The 18016-nt window shown below is 31.2% G+C and overlaps 1 protein-coding gene across 18 annotated transcripts in view; it reads left to right on the top strand.

Moving 5' to 3' along the window:
* The window catches only part of LOC143240404 (inositol polyphosphate 5-phosphatase K-like), a 42894-nt gene extending 32651 nt beyond the window's left edge, over positions 1–10243 (top strand). For 12 of the 18 annotated variants that reach the window (XM_076482776.1, XM_076482779.1, XM_076482788.1 and 9 more), the window contains 3 exons: positions 4168–4324; positions 4581–4715; positions 5130–10243. In XM_076482776.1, coding sequence (XP_076338891.1) covers positions 4168–4324; positions 4581–4715; positions 5130–5471 — 634 coding nt within the window. In that variant the 3' untranslated portion in view covers positions 5472–10243. The remainder of the gene's footprint in view (positions 1–4167; positions 4325–4580; positions 4716–5129) is intronic. The other 6 variants (XM_076482783.1, XM_076482790.1, XM_076482791.1 and 3 more) reach the window with 3 other exon arrangements.
* Positions 10244–18016: the final 7773 nt, after the last annotated feature.

The following is an 18016-nucleotide window of genomic DNA, read 5'->3' as shown; positions in this document are numbered from 1 at the left end:
GTTCATAATTAATTGAACAAGTTTAAACCTTTGTAAGGAAAGAGAAAAAATACAAATGAGAAGTTGCAGTGCCTATAAGTCATGGACTCTGAAAGATGCAAGTTGAAAACTTAAATAAGTATTTCGTTTTGAATTAAAATTTAAAATATAGAAATTTAATATTTTTATGCCAAATATATTGACATGCTTTGACAATCAAGTAGTTTAATCAATATAACTCTGTAAAAGAAAGAAATAAAAAAAGGTCAGGATATGCACAGTTTGACCCCCCCCCATCCCATATGTAGAACGTTAATAATCTGCATTTACCGTAATTGATGACTTTGCCAAATACTTGTCCAACTTGCCAGTTGATTCAGTTCATTGTAGAAATGCACAAGAATTTAATGTTATCAGCAAACATTAATATTTTACAAATTATACTAGTATCAATAGCATTAACATAGATAAGAAAAAAAGGCCCAATCATAAACAGTCTTGGGGCTTTCCACTAGTAACAAGGATCTAGTTTTACTGGACTTCATTAATAAGTTGTGATTTTCTGAATTTAATCTTCTTCAGTCTTCCCCTTCATCCAGCTGACAAGTAATGTACACAAAAAAAAAAGTTCAAACATCAGTAACGTAAGATTTCTCCTACAGTGAATCCATATCAGCTTTCTTAAAACATTCAGTGTCGAATGTCAGAATAGAATTTGTTTTCACTGCAGATATAAGATTAACTGGCATGTTATTTCTAACATAACTTATCATTTCTTAAAAAACAAAAACAAGAAGCAATCTTTGCAACTCTCCTATCGAAAGGCATCCACCTGGCCACTGTCTATTGATTTATCGAAAATGAAAGAAAGAGAAGCTGGAATATCTAATCTAATCAAAAACACTTTAGGTGTGGAAAAAAAAGTGCAGTCAAAAAGGATTCGCTATGCAATTTAAATGAAATTAAAATTTGAGGCCAGACTGGTAGCTACACTTACAGCATTGATAAAACTTTTAAAACCAATATTCATTTCTTAATTTGCCAGGCTGTGTTTTTTCTAAACTTGGGGCATGAGGTAATTTAAATTAACAGTTTCTTGTCATCACCTTGACACACTCTAAATTAGGATAATTTCATAAAATTTAGTAAATTTGTGCCAAAAAGTTTGCAATGAATAATCAATAACCATCTACCTATACAATTGTTTTGAAAACTTGAGCTACAAACTTCTAATTTAGTTTGTTTGGCCCAAGTAATACCTATGTATTTCCATGCCCTTGCATCTTATAGTTTTGCTGCTGTAAATCAGCCCACTTTAATGAAAACAAACAAAAATGGCCCACTTGAACTCTTAAGTGAAGCTGTAATAAAAATGTTAGACTACTACCTGACATTACTTTTTGCATTGGCATGTACAGAAAGTTTGGTCAAATTTGAGATGTTTTGGTTGAATAGCTTTGCACATGTGGCTTATATAGTGACACAAAATGAGACACCTAACTATAGGGTGAAAAATACATAAAAGCTAAGTATGTCTTAATATAAAATAAAATTTCTATACTTAGGTGTGAACAGAAAAATTAAAATTGGAGATACCTTGGGTATTTCTTATTGGATTACCCTAAAATTTGGTATGTGAAGTAACAGTTCAGTATTGCACATCAACTGAAAATATATCATAATTTGGATTTCTGCAGTTTAAGGTATATAAGATGGACAATACCTAAACTGTCACTTCTATTAACCCTCTTACCTTGGGTATCCTTTATTGGACATGACAAAATTTTATTAAACTTTTTGTTTCTGTTATGTCAATTACTATAGCATAATATCTGAGCTAATACATATTTTAATAGTATATAAGTTTTGAGTTCCTAAATACAAGACAGTATTTAAAGAATTCCAGAATTTATCACTAGTGTGACACATTTTCTAGGCATCTTCTCTCCTCTGTTTTTATCCACCACCTCACAAAATAATATGAAATTAAACTTAATTACTATAAAATCATCATTGCTCAGAGAGACCATAATTTTTAGCCTTCAATTTTGTTTGGTTACAGAGCTATTGAATAGAAAATTAAGTCCTTCTGCACACTCACCTGTGACATCCTCTCTTTCAGGATTTATTGATAGTTATTTTTATGTTTAAATATATATTACCTATAACTAGTAGAAACTTAGGGTTTTTCATCTTTTAAATGACATATTGTATGGTGTGTTCTGAACAGAAAAACATCAGTTTCACACAGAGTACAAGCTTCATTCCTCTGCAGAGACTAATGACTAGGTGAACAAAGTTTTAGTGGCTCTTGTCACATAATTAGAAAGCAAGAAACATTTACAGAGTTAGGGAGAATTGTCATTTTTTTGCATGTTATTAATCTGTGTGCTTTATTGCATTATTCAGTTGAAATTATTTAGTGTATTACTACCATTAGTATAAAGAAAAGGGTTAAGTGATATTGACAGGAGAAGATTGGATTAATCCCTTATTTCTTGTTTCTCATGTTTATTCTTTATTTATTGTTTGAATAATAACTAAAATGTAAAAATAGGGATCTTTCTGGGTGAGTTAAGATCCATTAAAATAAATAATAATAATATAAAATTGTTTCATGAAGCACACATGTGAACAGCTTATAGTAGCTTGTAGGTAATGTAATTTGATAGAGTAACATGAACGTCCTGTGCCCTGAATGATTTACAACTAATAATAACAAGGATAGTAGACATGGCTCAAATGACAATAACACTGTATACTGTTATGAGCTTAAACTACTTGCAAGAAACAGATATAGTTTCATGTTACAACTGAAATCATTCTAGAAAGAAAAAGGTGTAATTTAGATTTACTTCATTTTTTGGTGGTATGAGGTTAGTGAAATTGTGTGATCCCATTTTGAGATAGGGCAGAGAAAATAACAGATAAAATATAAAGTTTCACTGAAAATAAAATGGTTTAAATGTATTTCAGGATTACATGAAGGAACTATGAGATTTTTGAGATAAGAAAAAACATTTTTAATCTTTAAATGAAAATGATTTTGCACACAGAGTATTCAAAGTAAATACTCAGTATTTTCATGGACAAATCTTTAGTTTATTAAAATACTTCACTAAAAATATGACTTTTTCCTATGTGAAAGGGTTGCAGTGTTAACTGAAAGACTGTCAAATGTTGTGAAGATATACACACCATACTGAAGGTCAGAAGCATTAAATATATAAAGAATTTAAATTAGTATAAAGAGGCCAAATGGTCTGTCAAATTGACCAAGCTCATATTTGAGAGAGTTAATAACACAGTGTGTCTTGCAGCAGATTGTTTTGACCATACTACCATGTATCTTGATCTATGAATTCCTATAAAATCATTGACCAGACTTTTTCTGATCTTAATTCATCATCTGTTTTTAATCTTCAGTCTGTATACTGACCATCAGAGCTGACTGTTCAATCACTTTCCTGCAAGCATTGATCACATTGATCAGTATCACATAAAATAATCATTTAATTAAAATTAAGACTAGATTGAGAAATATCATGAAAATAATTCACTAAACAAAATTATTGTTTCCAATTATTACTGATTTTGATTATTCAGATAATCTGATGATTTAAAATATTGTGATTATTATTTAAAATTCAAGGTTATTCAGCATAAATGTTTAGGTTCACAACTCACAAAAGTAATCTATTAATTGAAATTAGTGTTTGCTTTTTAACTGTGGCATAGAAACATGTAGAATGGCTCTGAGTTTGTTTTTTTCAATTACAAACTTTTAGCTCATAACTGCATCATCTCTTGATTGATATGAGATTTAATAACAGTTTTGGACTTGGGAAGTTAAACACTTTTAATTTTTGTACTTGACCTTGCCCAAGGTCCTGTAAATTAATTTACTCTAATCCTGCTTAAAAGAATTTTAATTTTAGAATAAACTGGTAGAGATTCTAATGGCTAATAAAATTTAATCATGGTTTTTCATGGTTATCCTAACTATGGAGATTTGATATCTTTGTTAGTAACAAGCTACACTCTTGATGTAAATGAGATTGTTGCAAACTCTACATCCTGTGTAAATCTAATTCAGTGATGAGCATGTATAGTCTCTTATGTAATCTATTTCATTGTTGTTTTTGTTTGGATGTTTAAAGCATTTTGTATGTTTATACACTACACTAGGAATCGGAGGCCTGCATGGACAGACAGGATTTTATATCATTTCACTCAGAATGCTTATGATCAGGTTTCATTAGATCTGGAACAGCATCATTATAAGAGCTATCCATACTACCTTCAGAGTGATCACAAGCCTGTATCATCTGCTTTTAGTATTAAGGTAAGACAAAATTATCTTAATTTATTTTCTTGTAGCATTAAAATAAGATTAATATATATTGTACTCTTCCTCAGTTGATTTCCAAATTTTAGAGGTAAATAAGCTATTCTGTGTGAAGAGATATGTATTAGAAATATACTTTCAAGTTTAGAAAAATGTTAACATTTAATATTTTTTATCTTTAATACTTTTTTTAGAAATGTATGTCATTAAATTTATTAACCTCAACTTAAGTACTTGGGCATTAACATTCCAGGTATTTTCTGAACCCAAAGAAGATTTGATAATTTTCCTTCCTATCCAGAACTGGAAAATTAACACAGATGGAATTGCCTGCTACAAAACTGTTGGAGCAGATATTAACTCCTGGGACTGGATAGCCTTGTATCGGGTACACTGCACCACTCTAAACTATAAATATTTTAACTTTTTTAATTGTGACAAACATGGTTTAAAATTTTTTTCAGTAAATGAGACTTCAAAAAATTTCAAATTTATCAGGTTTTATAAATTGTACTAGCATTTTAAGGTTTCATATACAATTTTATAGATATTTTAAGTTTTTTATTTGCTTTATATCTATCTGTTTTTCAGTGTTATACGTTGTATTGAAATTTTAGTAGTTTGTGTTCTGTATTCATATTCTTGTTTTTGTGTTGTATTCATAATTAAATCTGTATATTGTTTTCAGATTTACTACTCCTGACTTATTTATTCATTATAACTTATTTCTAGTTTTCCATGTTTTATGGTATAAGCAAGTTTAATTTTTCTTACTTTTATAATTTGGCTACTTTTCTTCCAGGTACATTTTAGCAGTATTGATGAGTATCTTTGTTATGTCTGGGCTTCCACTAAGCCACTTGTCATCCCATCATCAACACCAGAAAGTGAGGACCTGATTGTGTCAACTCAAGAAAACTTTACTAGAGCCCATTGTGCATGGCTACAATATCAAGTCACTTTTGCTGACCATAATATTCTTCTTCCTGGAACATACCAACTGTTGTATATCAGCAGTAGTTTTGATAATGTTCTGGGAATGAGTGAACCCTTTGAAGTAAGAAAATGCTATCAGTACAACTTTCTTTATTGCACAGTATTTGTATCATGTTCATTACAGGTCTTAGGCATAGCTTTCCATTAAAAGTGAAATTTCTTTGAAAACTTTAATACATGTATTAATAAATTAGTCCAAAATTCAATGTATTTTATTTTTCAAAAACAATGATTGTAGAATACCTATCAACTTGTACAGAAAAAACACAGAAAACCATGTTTTTACATGTAGAATTAACATCATCTATTAATATTCCTTATTTAGATTCTCAGAGGATGACAAAGTCATGTGATGAAGCACCAGGTTAAAAATAATACTGTTAAGAAGTCCTGAACAGAATAATTTATGACTACATAAGAGACTTGAGGGAGTATGGTGGAAATTATTTATAACTCTGAATACAAGCAAACTAACACAAATTACAACTAACAACTACAATAATTTTAAAAATAAAGGCACTATGATAGTGATAATTAACCACATATTGAATTTATGTAATTATAATCAGTTCAGTTTAGTTTGAAAGAGAGAGAGTTAAGTATTACCTGAAAGTGACCATAATATGTACAATTATAAACTGCAAGTATAATTTGATATTTTTAGAGATTAGATTGTTTTCATTTTGCATCTAGTTTCTTCACTGTTATCAGTTTGTTTTCATAATTCCATTTAAATTAGGTCAGTGTAATTCACTAAATACATGAATAATGAAAAATTTATTTTTATATAAAAATAATTATAAATTGTTCAAATTATCCATGAAATTTAAGTATACAGAAATGTATTTATTTAACTATAATAAAATGGAAAACTGAATGTTAGTTACTGCAAGATATAAATATTTATTTTAATTCCTGCAGATATTTTATACTTAAGAACTTATGAGAGTCATAGATACCAAATAGTTTTCTATACAATAAATAGGTACCTTCATACAGTATTCAAAAATCAAACTAACATGTGTTAAAACTGTAATTTTTAGCCATGGCACAGTGGCTCATAGAAGAGCTCCAAGTTTTTCTTTCTTAAGTACAAACCTTTAACTCATAGCTCTGTCATCTGTTGGCAAATATGAAATGTAATTACAGTCTTGGCCTTAGGAGATCAAACCATTTTATTGATGTATTTGACCACACCCATTGTTTCAGAGGTTAATTTATTCCAATTCTGACTAAAAGAATTTCAATTTGATAGTAGATTTGTAGAGATTCTAATGAGTAATAAAAAATGAATCAGGTATACAAGCTTCCCATGATTAGTATTGCTGGCACACTAAAATACAGCCAACAAATAGGAAAAAAAGGGCTTGTAATTTAATTTATTCTAATCCTACCTAAAAAATCTCAGCTGTTGAGGATTCCCTCTTGTTAAATATATTCTTTATCATTATGACAAATCCATTGAGAATGCATGTATACATTAAAATGTTCAGTTACAAACTCAGCATCTTAAAGATTTAAAATAACTAATGGCTAAATAGATGTAATACAAATCATTAAAGTTGTACAAAAAAATAAACACCAAGGTTTGTGATATGTAAATTCTCAAAGTAAAAACAGGTTCTTATATCTAATTTATTAGAAATTAACCATTATTATCAGCACATACATAATCCCTAGTTCTTAATATAAAAGATTTTCAATATGAATTAGAAGAATATTTCTGTGGATAGTGATTGCATATATGTATTATTATTATGCATTTATAAAATAGATAAACCCATTTAATCCAACATATCTACTGTTGGATAAATGTACTCCTTAGAGAATCCATGATATTGTTAACTTTTATTGTATACACAAACATCAAATGTATTTTAGTTATTAGTTAGTTTATATATATTATTTAATGCTTTAGGTATATATTTAATACCATTGAGAATCAACATGTAAAGTAAAAACAAAACATTAAGGATATTTTAAGTGCCACTGGAGAAACAAAAACTTCATAAGCAATACAGAGTATATTTGTCTCGTATTATTAGGTTTAGTAAGTAGAGTTTAACTGGGAAGAAAACTAAATTTATTTGATGTGATTAATGAGATTTGGTTTCAATGAATTCCAATTAGTTAATATTCAAAAAAGGATTTTTTTTATAAACCACAAAAACATAATATTAACAAGTATAAAGTAGACTTAAATGTCATTTAGCCACTCTTCTACTTACCAATATTGTGTCACTAGTAAAAAACTATATATGTATTTATATACAATAACATGGTAATACTGAAAAAAATATCTTGAATTATGGATGGGTTGAAACTGCTTGAAATTCCATCAACAATGTTAAAACCTCGAAAGGTTAGTTCACAATATTCTAACTACGAGAAATAGCATTAGCTATTGAATGAGCAGTTTTTTCATATTCAATTGGAAACTTAGGACAGATTTAAATAGTAACAATATAATGGGATATGTGATAAAATGTGGCATACACATTTTTATTAAGTAATATTGTTAAGAGAAAATATTATAAAGAAGGGCTTAATTATAAGTATACACTGTGCATATTTAAAATGTCAATTATTGAATAAACACACTGAGAATCTGAAATTGATTAAATTAATGACAACAGGGGGAGTTGATGTTATTATTTAGTGTTAGACGATAATTGAAAAAGGAGAGACATTCTTTAATAAATAATTTGTAATCTATGTTCCAGAGTAGAGAATTTTAAAGTTTTCTAGAAGTATGAGGTAGTTACTATTCTCATTGTGCAATTGGATATAAGACTCAGGTGGATTAGTTTGCTTATATCCACTTCTAGCTGGAATTCCTGTGTGCTCCTGTGCACATACTTGTAGGTAATGTGTTTTCACCAATATATGTTGCTTTGCAACTACCATAGGTGTATTTATATACAGCCCATAAGTACATAGGAATGGATAATGTCTTTGGTTCTAAACATATGTTTAATTATAAGCATTGATGCAAATACCAAACATAGCTTAATTTGTGGATAGTATGTCTTGGGTATTTATTTGAATTAGAGATTTGTTTGCCTATGAGAGGAGTGATGAGAACTAGTGGGTTTTTTTGAGAGATGTGTGTGGCATTTTGTTAGGTTCTGTTTTATTTGTTTAATATTATATAGTGATAGAATGTAAGACACTTAAGGGATAACAATTACTTTGTAACATGCCATGACATTTTGTAATTTATGAATAAAGACAGAGGTAATCTGAACAGATATTATATGCTCTGTTTAGAAGAGTGAGAACAAGGTTATACGTGAATGGGTTTGATGTTAAACTGTTGAAGTGAGTGTATAAGCCAGTAATTGTTTTCTTACTGTAAACAGATATGGCAAAGAGATTGTTTATTTTGTTTACTTGAATGTCTAAAGAAGCTAAGTTATTGTTTTCCATCTCACATGTAAAGTTTATACATGAATGTTGTGAATTTAGATATTCTAAAAACATTTTTTGCATGATTATTGTTGTAAAAGAGTAGAAAAATATAATTCACGTACTTTCTATATAATAGTGGTCAATTATCCAACCATTACCATATATATAATAGAGAAAATATCTGCAAGAGTCGGACCTAGAAGTGATCCCATCTGGTCCTATCTGGTCATAAAGATGACAATTAAAAATGAAGTGATTATTCTTAAGGGCCAATTCAAGAAGCTTTTTGAATTTTTGTTGGTTAAAGTTAGATTGTTTGTTTGTTTTTCAATTTCACGCAAAGCTACACAAGGGCTATCTGTACTAGCCATCCCTAATTTAGCAGTGTAAGACTAGTGGAAGAGCAGTTAGTTACCATCATCCATCACAATCTCTTTTAACAACAAATAGTGGGATTGAATATCACATTATAACACCCTCATGGCTGAATGAGTAAGCACGTTTGACGTGATAGGGATTTAAACCTTGAACTCTCAGCTGGGCCAGGTTAGAGTGCAGATCACTTTTGTTTGAGAATAAATAAATTAAATAAATGATTTAATTGTTTTCTCAAACAGGATGTTAGTGAATGAAGAATGAATATCAAAGCTGGCCATAATGAATTTGTTAGCATATTTAGTTATCTCTTGAACTAAAGAAAAAACAGTAAATTCATTCTTAGTTAATTAGCTTAATTCAGGTACAAGATTTTTAGCAAGTGTGTAGAGCTGGGAACCAAGAGTAGGTAGAATAAGTCTGAGGAGTAATATTGTGAATATTAGAATATTGTGGACTAACTTTTTGGGGTTTTATTGCTGATGATGGAATTTGAAGCAATCCCAAACTGTTTGTGATTTAAAATATATTTTTTAATATTTATGTTATATATACACATCTGGCAGTTTTCTGTTGCCATTTAATTTGCATTGTTTTGCATGGATTTTGTGTACATGTGTGAAGTAAAGCAGTTTAGTTTAGTGATAGTACTGAATAAAATGTTAAAACATTTACAAGAAACTTTAAGGTGCAAAAGGGAATCTAGCAAAGATGTAATGAAGTTGTGAAATTGACATTTTTTTTAATAATGTTGTGTTTATTCTAAAGACTAGAAAATTCAGTTGATATAAGAAATGATGCTTAAAAGAAGTTGTGCTTTTGGTTGATAGTACAAAAATCAATTTATTATTTTTGAATGATAGATCATTTTTTTTACTTTTGACTTTTGTTATTAGCTTTTAAAAAATTGTAATTTAACTGAATTGGTAGTGGGTTTACAATGCACCGATAATTGATGTGATTTGGGAAGATGCAGTTCTCAAATTTTTTTAAATTTTGGTTTTGTTATGCAAAATAAATTGAAAAAAATTATGAAAATTCTTGTTTTTCTTGAAAAGTGCCTTAGTGTTCAAAAAAGGTGTGTACTATTTTTTGTTTTTCCAGTACCAAATAAAACAGTCTCTTGATGTAAAATAACTAGTTTTGTATTAATGAAATCACAATCCTATGTGATTTTTTTTTATAGCTAAAGCAGGTTTTTTTGCTGAAAAAAATTTAGGCTTTCAAACACTTTATACTTTAAATGTAATGTGATATAACACACCTTTATATAGAAGTTATTGAGCTTTTGTATTTATGTGCAAGTTGTTATATAACCTAACTTTTGTAATGTGTTCACTAAATTTAAGTTTTTTTGTTGTCATCATACTTCAGTATATTGCAGTTTTGTTTTTGTCCTGAAATTATTTTAATTTTCTTTACACATTATTGTATACATTTACAAAATGCACTATTACATTTTAATTGTTTGATATTTTCTTAACGTCTTAAGCATACTTGAGCAATGTTTATGTTTTGTTCATATTAATTTTTCATCACTTGAATTAAGTTTCATGTGGTTCCGATACATTTATTGATTAAAAATTGATTTTTTGTAAAATTATACAAAACTAAAATTTGAATTTGTATAACTTATGCAGTGTGCAAATTTAACTGTAAACTTGTACAGTATGAAAAAGGTTCTATCCACACTTTGTTATATTACTGAACATTTAGCGTGTAAGAGTAAAAAAATCAAGAGTAGTAGCGAAAGGTGTGAGTGTGGTTTACTTAAAAGTCTCACGTAAAACTTGAAGTTGTATTATACTGTCTTCAGTAGTTCTATATCATTAAAACTTCTTTGGAAGAGACAGTTTTGTCACTCGAAATATTGTTCTTTCATGAAACAGTATATAAAATAAAAGAACTAACGCAGAAGTTACCAGAATAAACTTTATATTGTTCTTATCCTAAAAATTGAATTATATTTTTTAACATAATTCGTTGAGGGAGGCATTCTTCTTCACTCCTTTAACACAGTAACCAGTTTTTATCACAAAGCTTGTGTAAGTATGGAAAGCTACTTCCAACACTATACATCAATGTGTTCATGCATGCGTTGCGTCAGACAGACCATTCAGTGTGAACACGTTTGAAGTCATGCTTTAATTACTCTGTAGAAGATTATTGTAATATGCATGCAAAAGTTTAGGTTCCTGCTTTAAAAGTGTCTTAAAATAATAACTCTCACGTCTACGGAAACACGATAATTTCAAGTTTGTCAGTTTACAAAAATTAATGTACATTAAATAAAGTGTAAGGAGACTGAAATCCTTATCCTAAATTTAGGTAGTGTCATTTATAATCCTTATTTCCCAAATTCAAGTAGAATAATATCGTTATATGCGAGTCACACTCAAAGCCATTTATTACGATAAAAGATATATAAGCAGAAAAAAACTATATTTGAAGTGAGAATTTAGTCACTGCTAACTACATTTTCCTCAGTTTAAATATTTCGTATCACATGGTATTTTATCGTGTTTCATAAGTGCTGAAAATCAAGCGAGATTTACAGACAGTGCTTCGTACTTTAATAATGATTAAATTCTACTAATCAGTTAGACAACAATTGAATGAGTGCTGTTGACTAATGTATCGATTTAAAATTAGATCTAGCTATGGGCAAAGTATCAAAATTGTGAAACAAAAACTGCGAACCATAGCCCAAGAGTTAGCGGTGGGTGGTAATGATTAACTGCCTTCCCTCTAACCTTACGCTGCTAAATTAGGGGTGACTAGCGCAGATAGCCCTCGTGTGGCTTTGCGCAAAATTCAAAACAAGGAAGCAAACGAAAACCATAGCATATTTAAAAAGAATAAATGTACACAAATTGTGTTTAAAAAAATAGTCAACCGGATTAGACGGAGCCCACCTTTATTATGTTACATTTACATCATTGTACCGTGATTTTACCACTTCGGTAAAGTCCAATAGTCGTTATTATGTTTCATGACATCATCGTTACGTTATTTTTCCAGTTCGGTAAAATGCAAGAGTCATTATTATTTTGCCTTAACATCGTCGTTTTGTGATTTTTACCAATTCGATAAAATGCAAGTGTTATTATTTTGCGTTAACTTCGTGGTTCGTGCAAATGGTGTTACGAATTTATTCAATTCAACTGTTTTAAAATATCACTTTTTGTTGTTGTTGTTTAGGCAGACGTAATTAGAAAAGCCATAAAGATGGAATTTACAGGGTTTTGGAGGAGTGTATGCGAAACGAGGAAGAACTACCTATCTGGACTTCACAGATATATTTGTTATAGCACTCTATTAAAAATTTGATAAACCTACCATTTTTTTCACGTGTGTTGATAACATTAGCGAAAATGTAATAACCTATTAATACTGTCATTCGTCGGCCTATATTAAAAAGAAGGATTGGGCGGTGGAGATTGCGATAGGTGGAACTGCTATTGACCAAGTTATGATACATGTTAACGACGTAAATATTTAGTAAAACTTGCATCTGTGTACGAACTAAGAAATCACTTTTTATGCACACCTATGAAGTTATTGTATCGATTAATCAGACACTGTTTTATTTTCCGGTGGAAGATCCATTGCGAACATAACAGGTTCACTGGCAAATAACCACAAAAACTACGTTGTTGAGTATCCAGGACATATATAACCGAGATTGGAGTTTAGGCAGGATTTCTGTTTACACCTATCACAAAATGAAGCGTATCTCCTTCCTCACAACACTAGACACGTTTAGATTGTCAACATTTAACTGTATATGTAGGCCCATATGTATTCACACAACAAATACTTTCAAATTCACTCCGTCACCTATGATTTATTAAATTGTTTACCCGCCTTTTATCCCCAAGAAAGTAAAACTATTAACAGATGTCTAATGGGCCCGGCATGGCCAGGGGGTTAAGGCGTTCGTTTCGTAATTTGAGGGTCGCGAGTTCGAATCCCCGTTACCAACATGCTCCTTCTTTCAGCCATTATAGCGTTATAATATTACGGTTAGTCCTACTATTCGTTGGTAAAAGAGTTGGCGGTGAGTGGTGATGACTAGCTGCCTTCCCTCTAGTCTTACACTGCTAAATTAGAGACGGGTAGCGCAGATAGCCCTTGAGTAGCTTTGCGCGAAAAACAAATATTTAATCTTCCCTCCAACACACACAAATAAAACCTCACAGCTATAGATTGCATATAAATATAGTCACAAAGGCCAAGATATTTGTTTAAGACCTGCGCCTAATTAATGGCTTTACTTTGGAAGTCGGGAGCATAATTACAAGTTAGCACAACGATTTCTTTATTTATTGTTCGTTTTCTAAAGTATATAGCGCAAGATTCCAAGATGTAAAGTTAAATATCCTTACGAGTACGAAGAGTTATACTGGTGCAGCAAGATATTGGTTTCACATTGCGTATACTCTGACATGGGTATCATCACTACTCAACCTAGAGTTTTAACTTTGTTCTAGTCGCCATTGAGCTGTATACCTCAACACATAGTGCTAGATAGTGTTCAGTAACACTACATCAGTCCTACATATCCCTCTGGCAGTAACCATATATATATATATACATGGGCCTAGTGCTATACAATACATTAACTGTTCATGAGCAATTAAAATAAGCACCACAAAACAATAATGAACTTACCGTCAACAATAAAAATTGAGATTCAAAATTACATTTCCATTATAATTCTTATTGTCATCCTTAAGTAATAATGAATAATGCCTATGGTCATAGCACCCAAATGGGGTGGGAATATTCCACCTATCAGGCAAAATTCAAACGACTACGTTAAACTGGATAGCAACTAAGGATAATCAGTTAAGGGTTAGAAGTTGAATGCTTGAACCTACAACATCTCATCTCCAACTGTTTGCATATAGTTGAGGAAAGGCGGTTATTTAGAAATTGCTTTAATCTAGAATTAAACCAACCCTATAAAACATTTTAAAAAATAAAACTCCCAGCTTTCAGCTGATGTTACAAAAATTGATACTAATATTCCTATAATAGAAATAAGCTATCCTTAGTTTCTACGCCAAACAAGATTTTCAATTGGAAATATAAATGTTTAGCTCACTCAGTAAAGGAATGTAATTCGTTGTTTTTTTTAATCGAAAGAAAACTATAACTTTAATAATTGTAATATGTAACTATTTCTGTGTTGTGCAAATTCTCAGATTTGTTATTGATAGCATGGTTTAATAATAAGATATGAATGCAAAAAGTGCTAACGCTTTTAAAGTGATGTAAAATAAAACAATATTTTAACCCTTCCCCTGAATTAACTTTGGACCCCTGGTCTATTATTGTGTTTATGCCACAATTGTGGACGTAGAAAAACCGTAAGTTTCACGAGTTGTAAGATGCAGCCCAAAAAGAACATCCTCACTTGTCTGAACATACGCATTGATAGATCGACAGCTTCTGCCTTTCTACAACAAACGAAATACTATCATCAGTTTGTAGAGGTTGCAATACTGGTATCTCTCCCCCCCCCCTACGCTAATTTGGCTTCCCAAATCCCAAGATTTATAGAAAAGAAACATTTTCCATCTAGTATTAACCACTTTCTAGACTGGATAAGTGTGACTGATATCCCTTGATTTTCCTTCTTACAATAGCTATGCTTCACAAAGTTGCATGAAATTTTGGACAAACTTATTAAATAATATTTCATTTGGCCCGGCATGGCCAGGTGGGTTAAGGCATTCGACTCGTAATCTAAGGGTCGCGGGTTGGAATCCCCCTCGCACCAAATATGCTCGCCCTTTCACCCGTGGGGACTCTATATGTCACGGTCAATCTCACTATTCGTTGGTAAAAGAGTAGCCCAAGAGTTGGCGGTGGGTGGTGATAACTAGCTGCCTTCCCTCTAGTCTTATACTGCCAAATTAGGAACGGCTAGCGCAGATAGCCTTCGTGTAGCTTTGCGCGAAATTCAAAAACAGTATTTCATTTTGGCTTTAAAAAATCGCATAGTCTTTATTTAATATATCTACCATTTTTTTAGGTTGCGAAATTACCATAGGTAACGGTTTATTCCTACAAGTTCAACCAATTATATCCAGTAATTCACAGAATGTTTTTTCTATTCTTAATTTTCTACAAACTCCATAACACTTATTTTTCTTTAATATTTATTGATCTTCGTACATTTAAATAGATTTTTAACCAATGCGGTTTCTTGATTAATCTTCATTTTAAGCTAGTAGAAAGCTAAATTGTTTACACTGTGGCTACCTTGCCCCCCCCCCCCATCAAGTACAGCGGTAAGTCTACGGATTTACAACGTTAAAATCAGGGGTGCGATTCCACTTGGTGGGCTCAGCAGATAGCCTGATGTGGCTTTGCTATAAGAAAACACACACCACACGTGGATACTCCTCTTGCTGAATGATGTTGGAGCAGTCAGACTATACACAAAAAGGGTATAATTGAAGCGTTCATAAGGTAAAATTATTTTAAAAATAAAGCCCTTCCTGCAGATGCTTGAAGTTTTGCCAGTCAGCTAAGTGTGTTTATTAAAGTTAAATAAGGAATGGAAACATTTACCTTTCATTATTGTGAAATATAACCTAAATACATGAAATATTTATGATCCTACTATAAATTTAAACAACTAAAATCCTGGGATTCAGAAAAAAAGTTTTGGGGCTCTAGCCCCACTTTTATAATTTATTTATATTTGTCTTCACAGAGAGAAATAAAATTTATAAATCTTCCTCTTAAATGGGTATCCCACATCTTTTGAAAACCATCAATGAATATTTTTCAAATAGAAAAACAATTTACCCTCTTACTGGGTTACTGTACTTAAATAGCCTCTACACTTGTGTCTTCCTAAGAAAATATATCTTAATTCTTAAAAGAAACAAAAAACTCGTTAAATTGTTAGATCTACAAATCATCTAAATTCAGTTTAGAATATTCTTTAAATCATCATATAAAATATATATTCGCCGGACTCAAATCGCTAGAAACCGATCTTCGATAGCCCATTGTGTAGCTTTGTGCTTAATTCCGAACAAATAAAAAATATATATTTCTCTTTGAAGTACTGCGCCCCCCAGTGGCACAGTGATGTGTCTGCGGACTTATAACGCTAAAACTTTAGTTTCGGTAACCGTAATGGACAGAGCACTGCTAGCCCTTTGTGTAGCTTTGTGCTTAATTTCAAACAACAAAAATCGAAGGACTGCATAGAGACCTCATCTCGTTCACGTGTCATGTATTCATCGCATAATAGCTGCAAAGCTACTATCAAAGAGTTTATTAAGCTTATGTAGCTGTACTTACCCATGAACACACGGAAATTTCCTACAACTGCTCACATTTTTTTATCTCCCTGTGTATCTACTATCTATCTATACACAGTCTTCAAAGGTTTAGCTAAGGACAGCATAGATTTGAAATATATCGTTAGCCCATTAATTACTGATTCGCTGTGTTCAGCACGATCCGCCTCTGACAGTTGAATGTGAGTGTGCGTTTAGGGTGCACGGTTAATACACTTAATATTTAAAGCAGCCGCAGTCAATGAGTTTGTTTGTTTTTAATTTCGCACAAATCTACACGAAGCTTATTTGCGTTAGCCGTCCCTAATTTAGCAGTGTAAGACTAAAGGGAAGGCAGCTAGTCATCACCACCCACCGCCAACTCTTGGGCTACTCTTTTATCAACAAATAGGGGATTGACTGTCACATTAAAACGCCCCCACAGCTGAAAGGGTAAGCATATTTGGTGCGACGAGGATTCGAACCCACGACCGTCGGATTGGGAGTCAAGTGCCTTAACTACCTAGCCATGCTGGGCCAATGAGTGAAATAGAATCTAATTATTTAAAAAAAAAAATTATCCCTTGCTTCAATAATAACGTCGATTGATTTAATCTTATTTTATTACTTTTCATTAAATATATAGGTAAATTCATTTGTTGTGATGGTGTTCAAAATTCCTCCCAGTGACACTGCAGTGTGTCTACAGACTTACACACTAAACACCGATTTTCGATACCCGTAGTGTGTAGCTTTGTATTTAATTATGAACAAACCTATTCAAGTTATTTACTGTTCTTTTCTTTATGCATCCCCCATTTTAAGTACCAACATTCTTATTATAAATGTTTATGATTTTTTCAATGACGTGTCTTTGTCTTCGGTGATGTTATTTGTAATAATTGTTTTGCATGTACTGCGTCAATTTTATGAAGATTGGATGTATTTATTCCTAAACGTTCTATAATAACTTTTATCTGTCACTTCTGTTAGTTGTAGTAATATCATTATACCGTGTTTTCAGGTTCTAGAATATGTTGCTATTATATGCTTTTCTCTTGAACTTCAGAAACATTTCTTAAAACCAGAACAAGTTGTTTCAAATAATTAGGATGCATTTAAAATAGACTCTAGTATACACCTATCATAATACGAATGGTTGTTACATATAGAAAATCTGTGCAGATGTGAATTTTGTGAGTAGTGTGAGAATGTGTCCGATATCACAAGGAAATGCGTATAAAAAGAAACTTTATACATTGATATTAGACTTATAATTTTAATGCTAAATTCCTTTTTTGAGTTCATTACGATTTTTTGAGAAAAAGGCATACCGTTATACACTCGTCTTCTTCCTACAAAACAAATCTCTAACGATAAAGAATGTAATGTTGAAAATATAGCACTGATACTACCGCCTTATGCAAAATATACTCTTCAAAACAAGAAACGCAAAAGGGATATTTTTGTTATTTTAAAGAGAAATATATGTAATAACGTTACAAGCTCAGAGTATGTGATGTTACACGTGTTAAGGCACTGATTGTCAGACCAAAATTACAATAAAAGTTGTGCACTTTGAAAACGGAGGAAAACATCG

The sequence above is a fragment of the Tachypleus tridentatus genome, chromosome 13 (genome assembly GCF_004210375.1).
Source record: "Tachypleus tridentatus isolate NWPU-2018 chromosome 13, ASM421037v1, whole genome shotgun sequence".
Lineage (NCBI taxonomy): Eukaryota > Metazoa > Arthropoda > Merostomata > Xiphosura > Limulidae > Tachypleus > Tachypleus tridentatus.
This window is presented reverse-complemented; position numbering and strand designations above follow the sequence as displayed.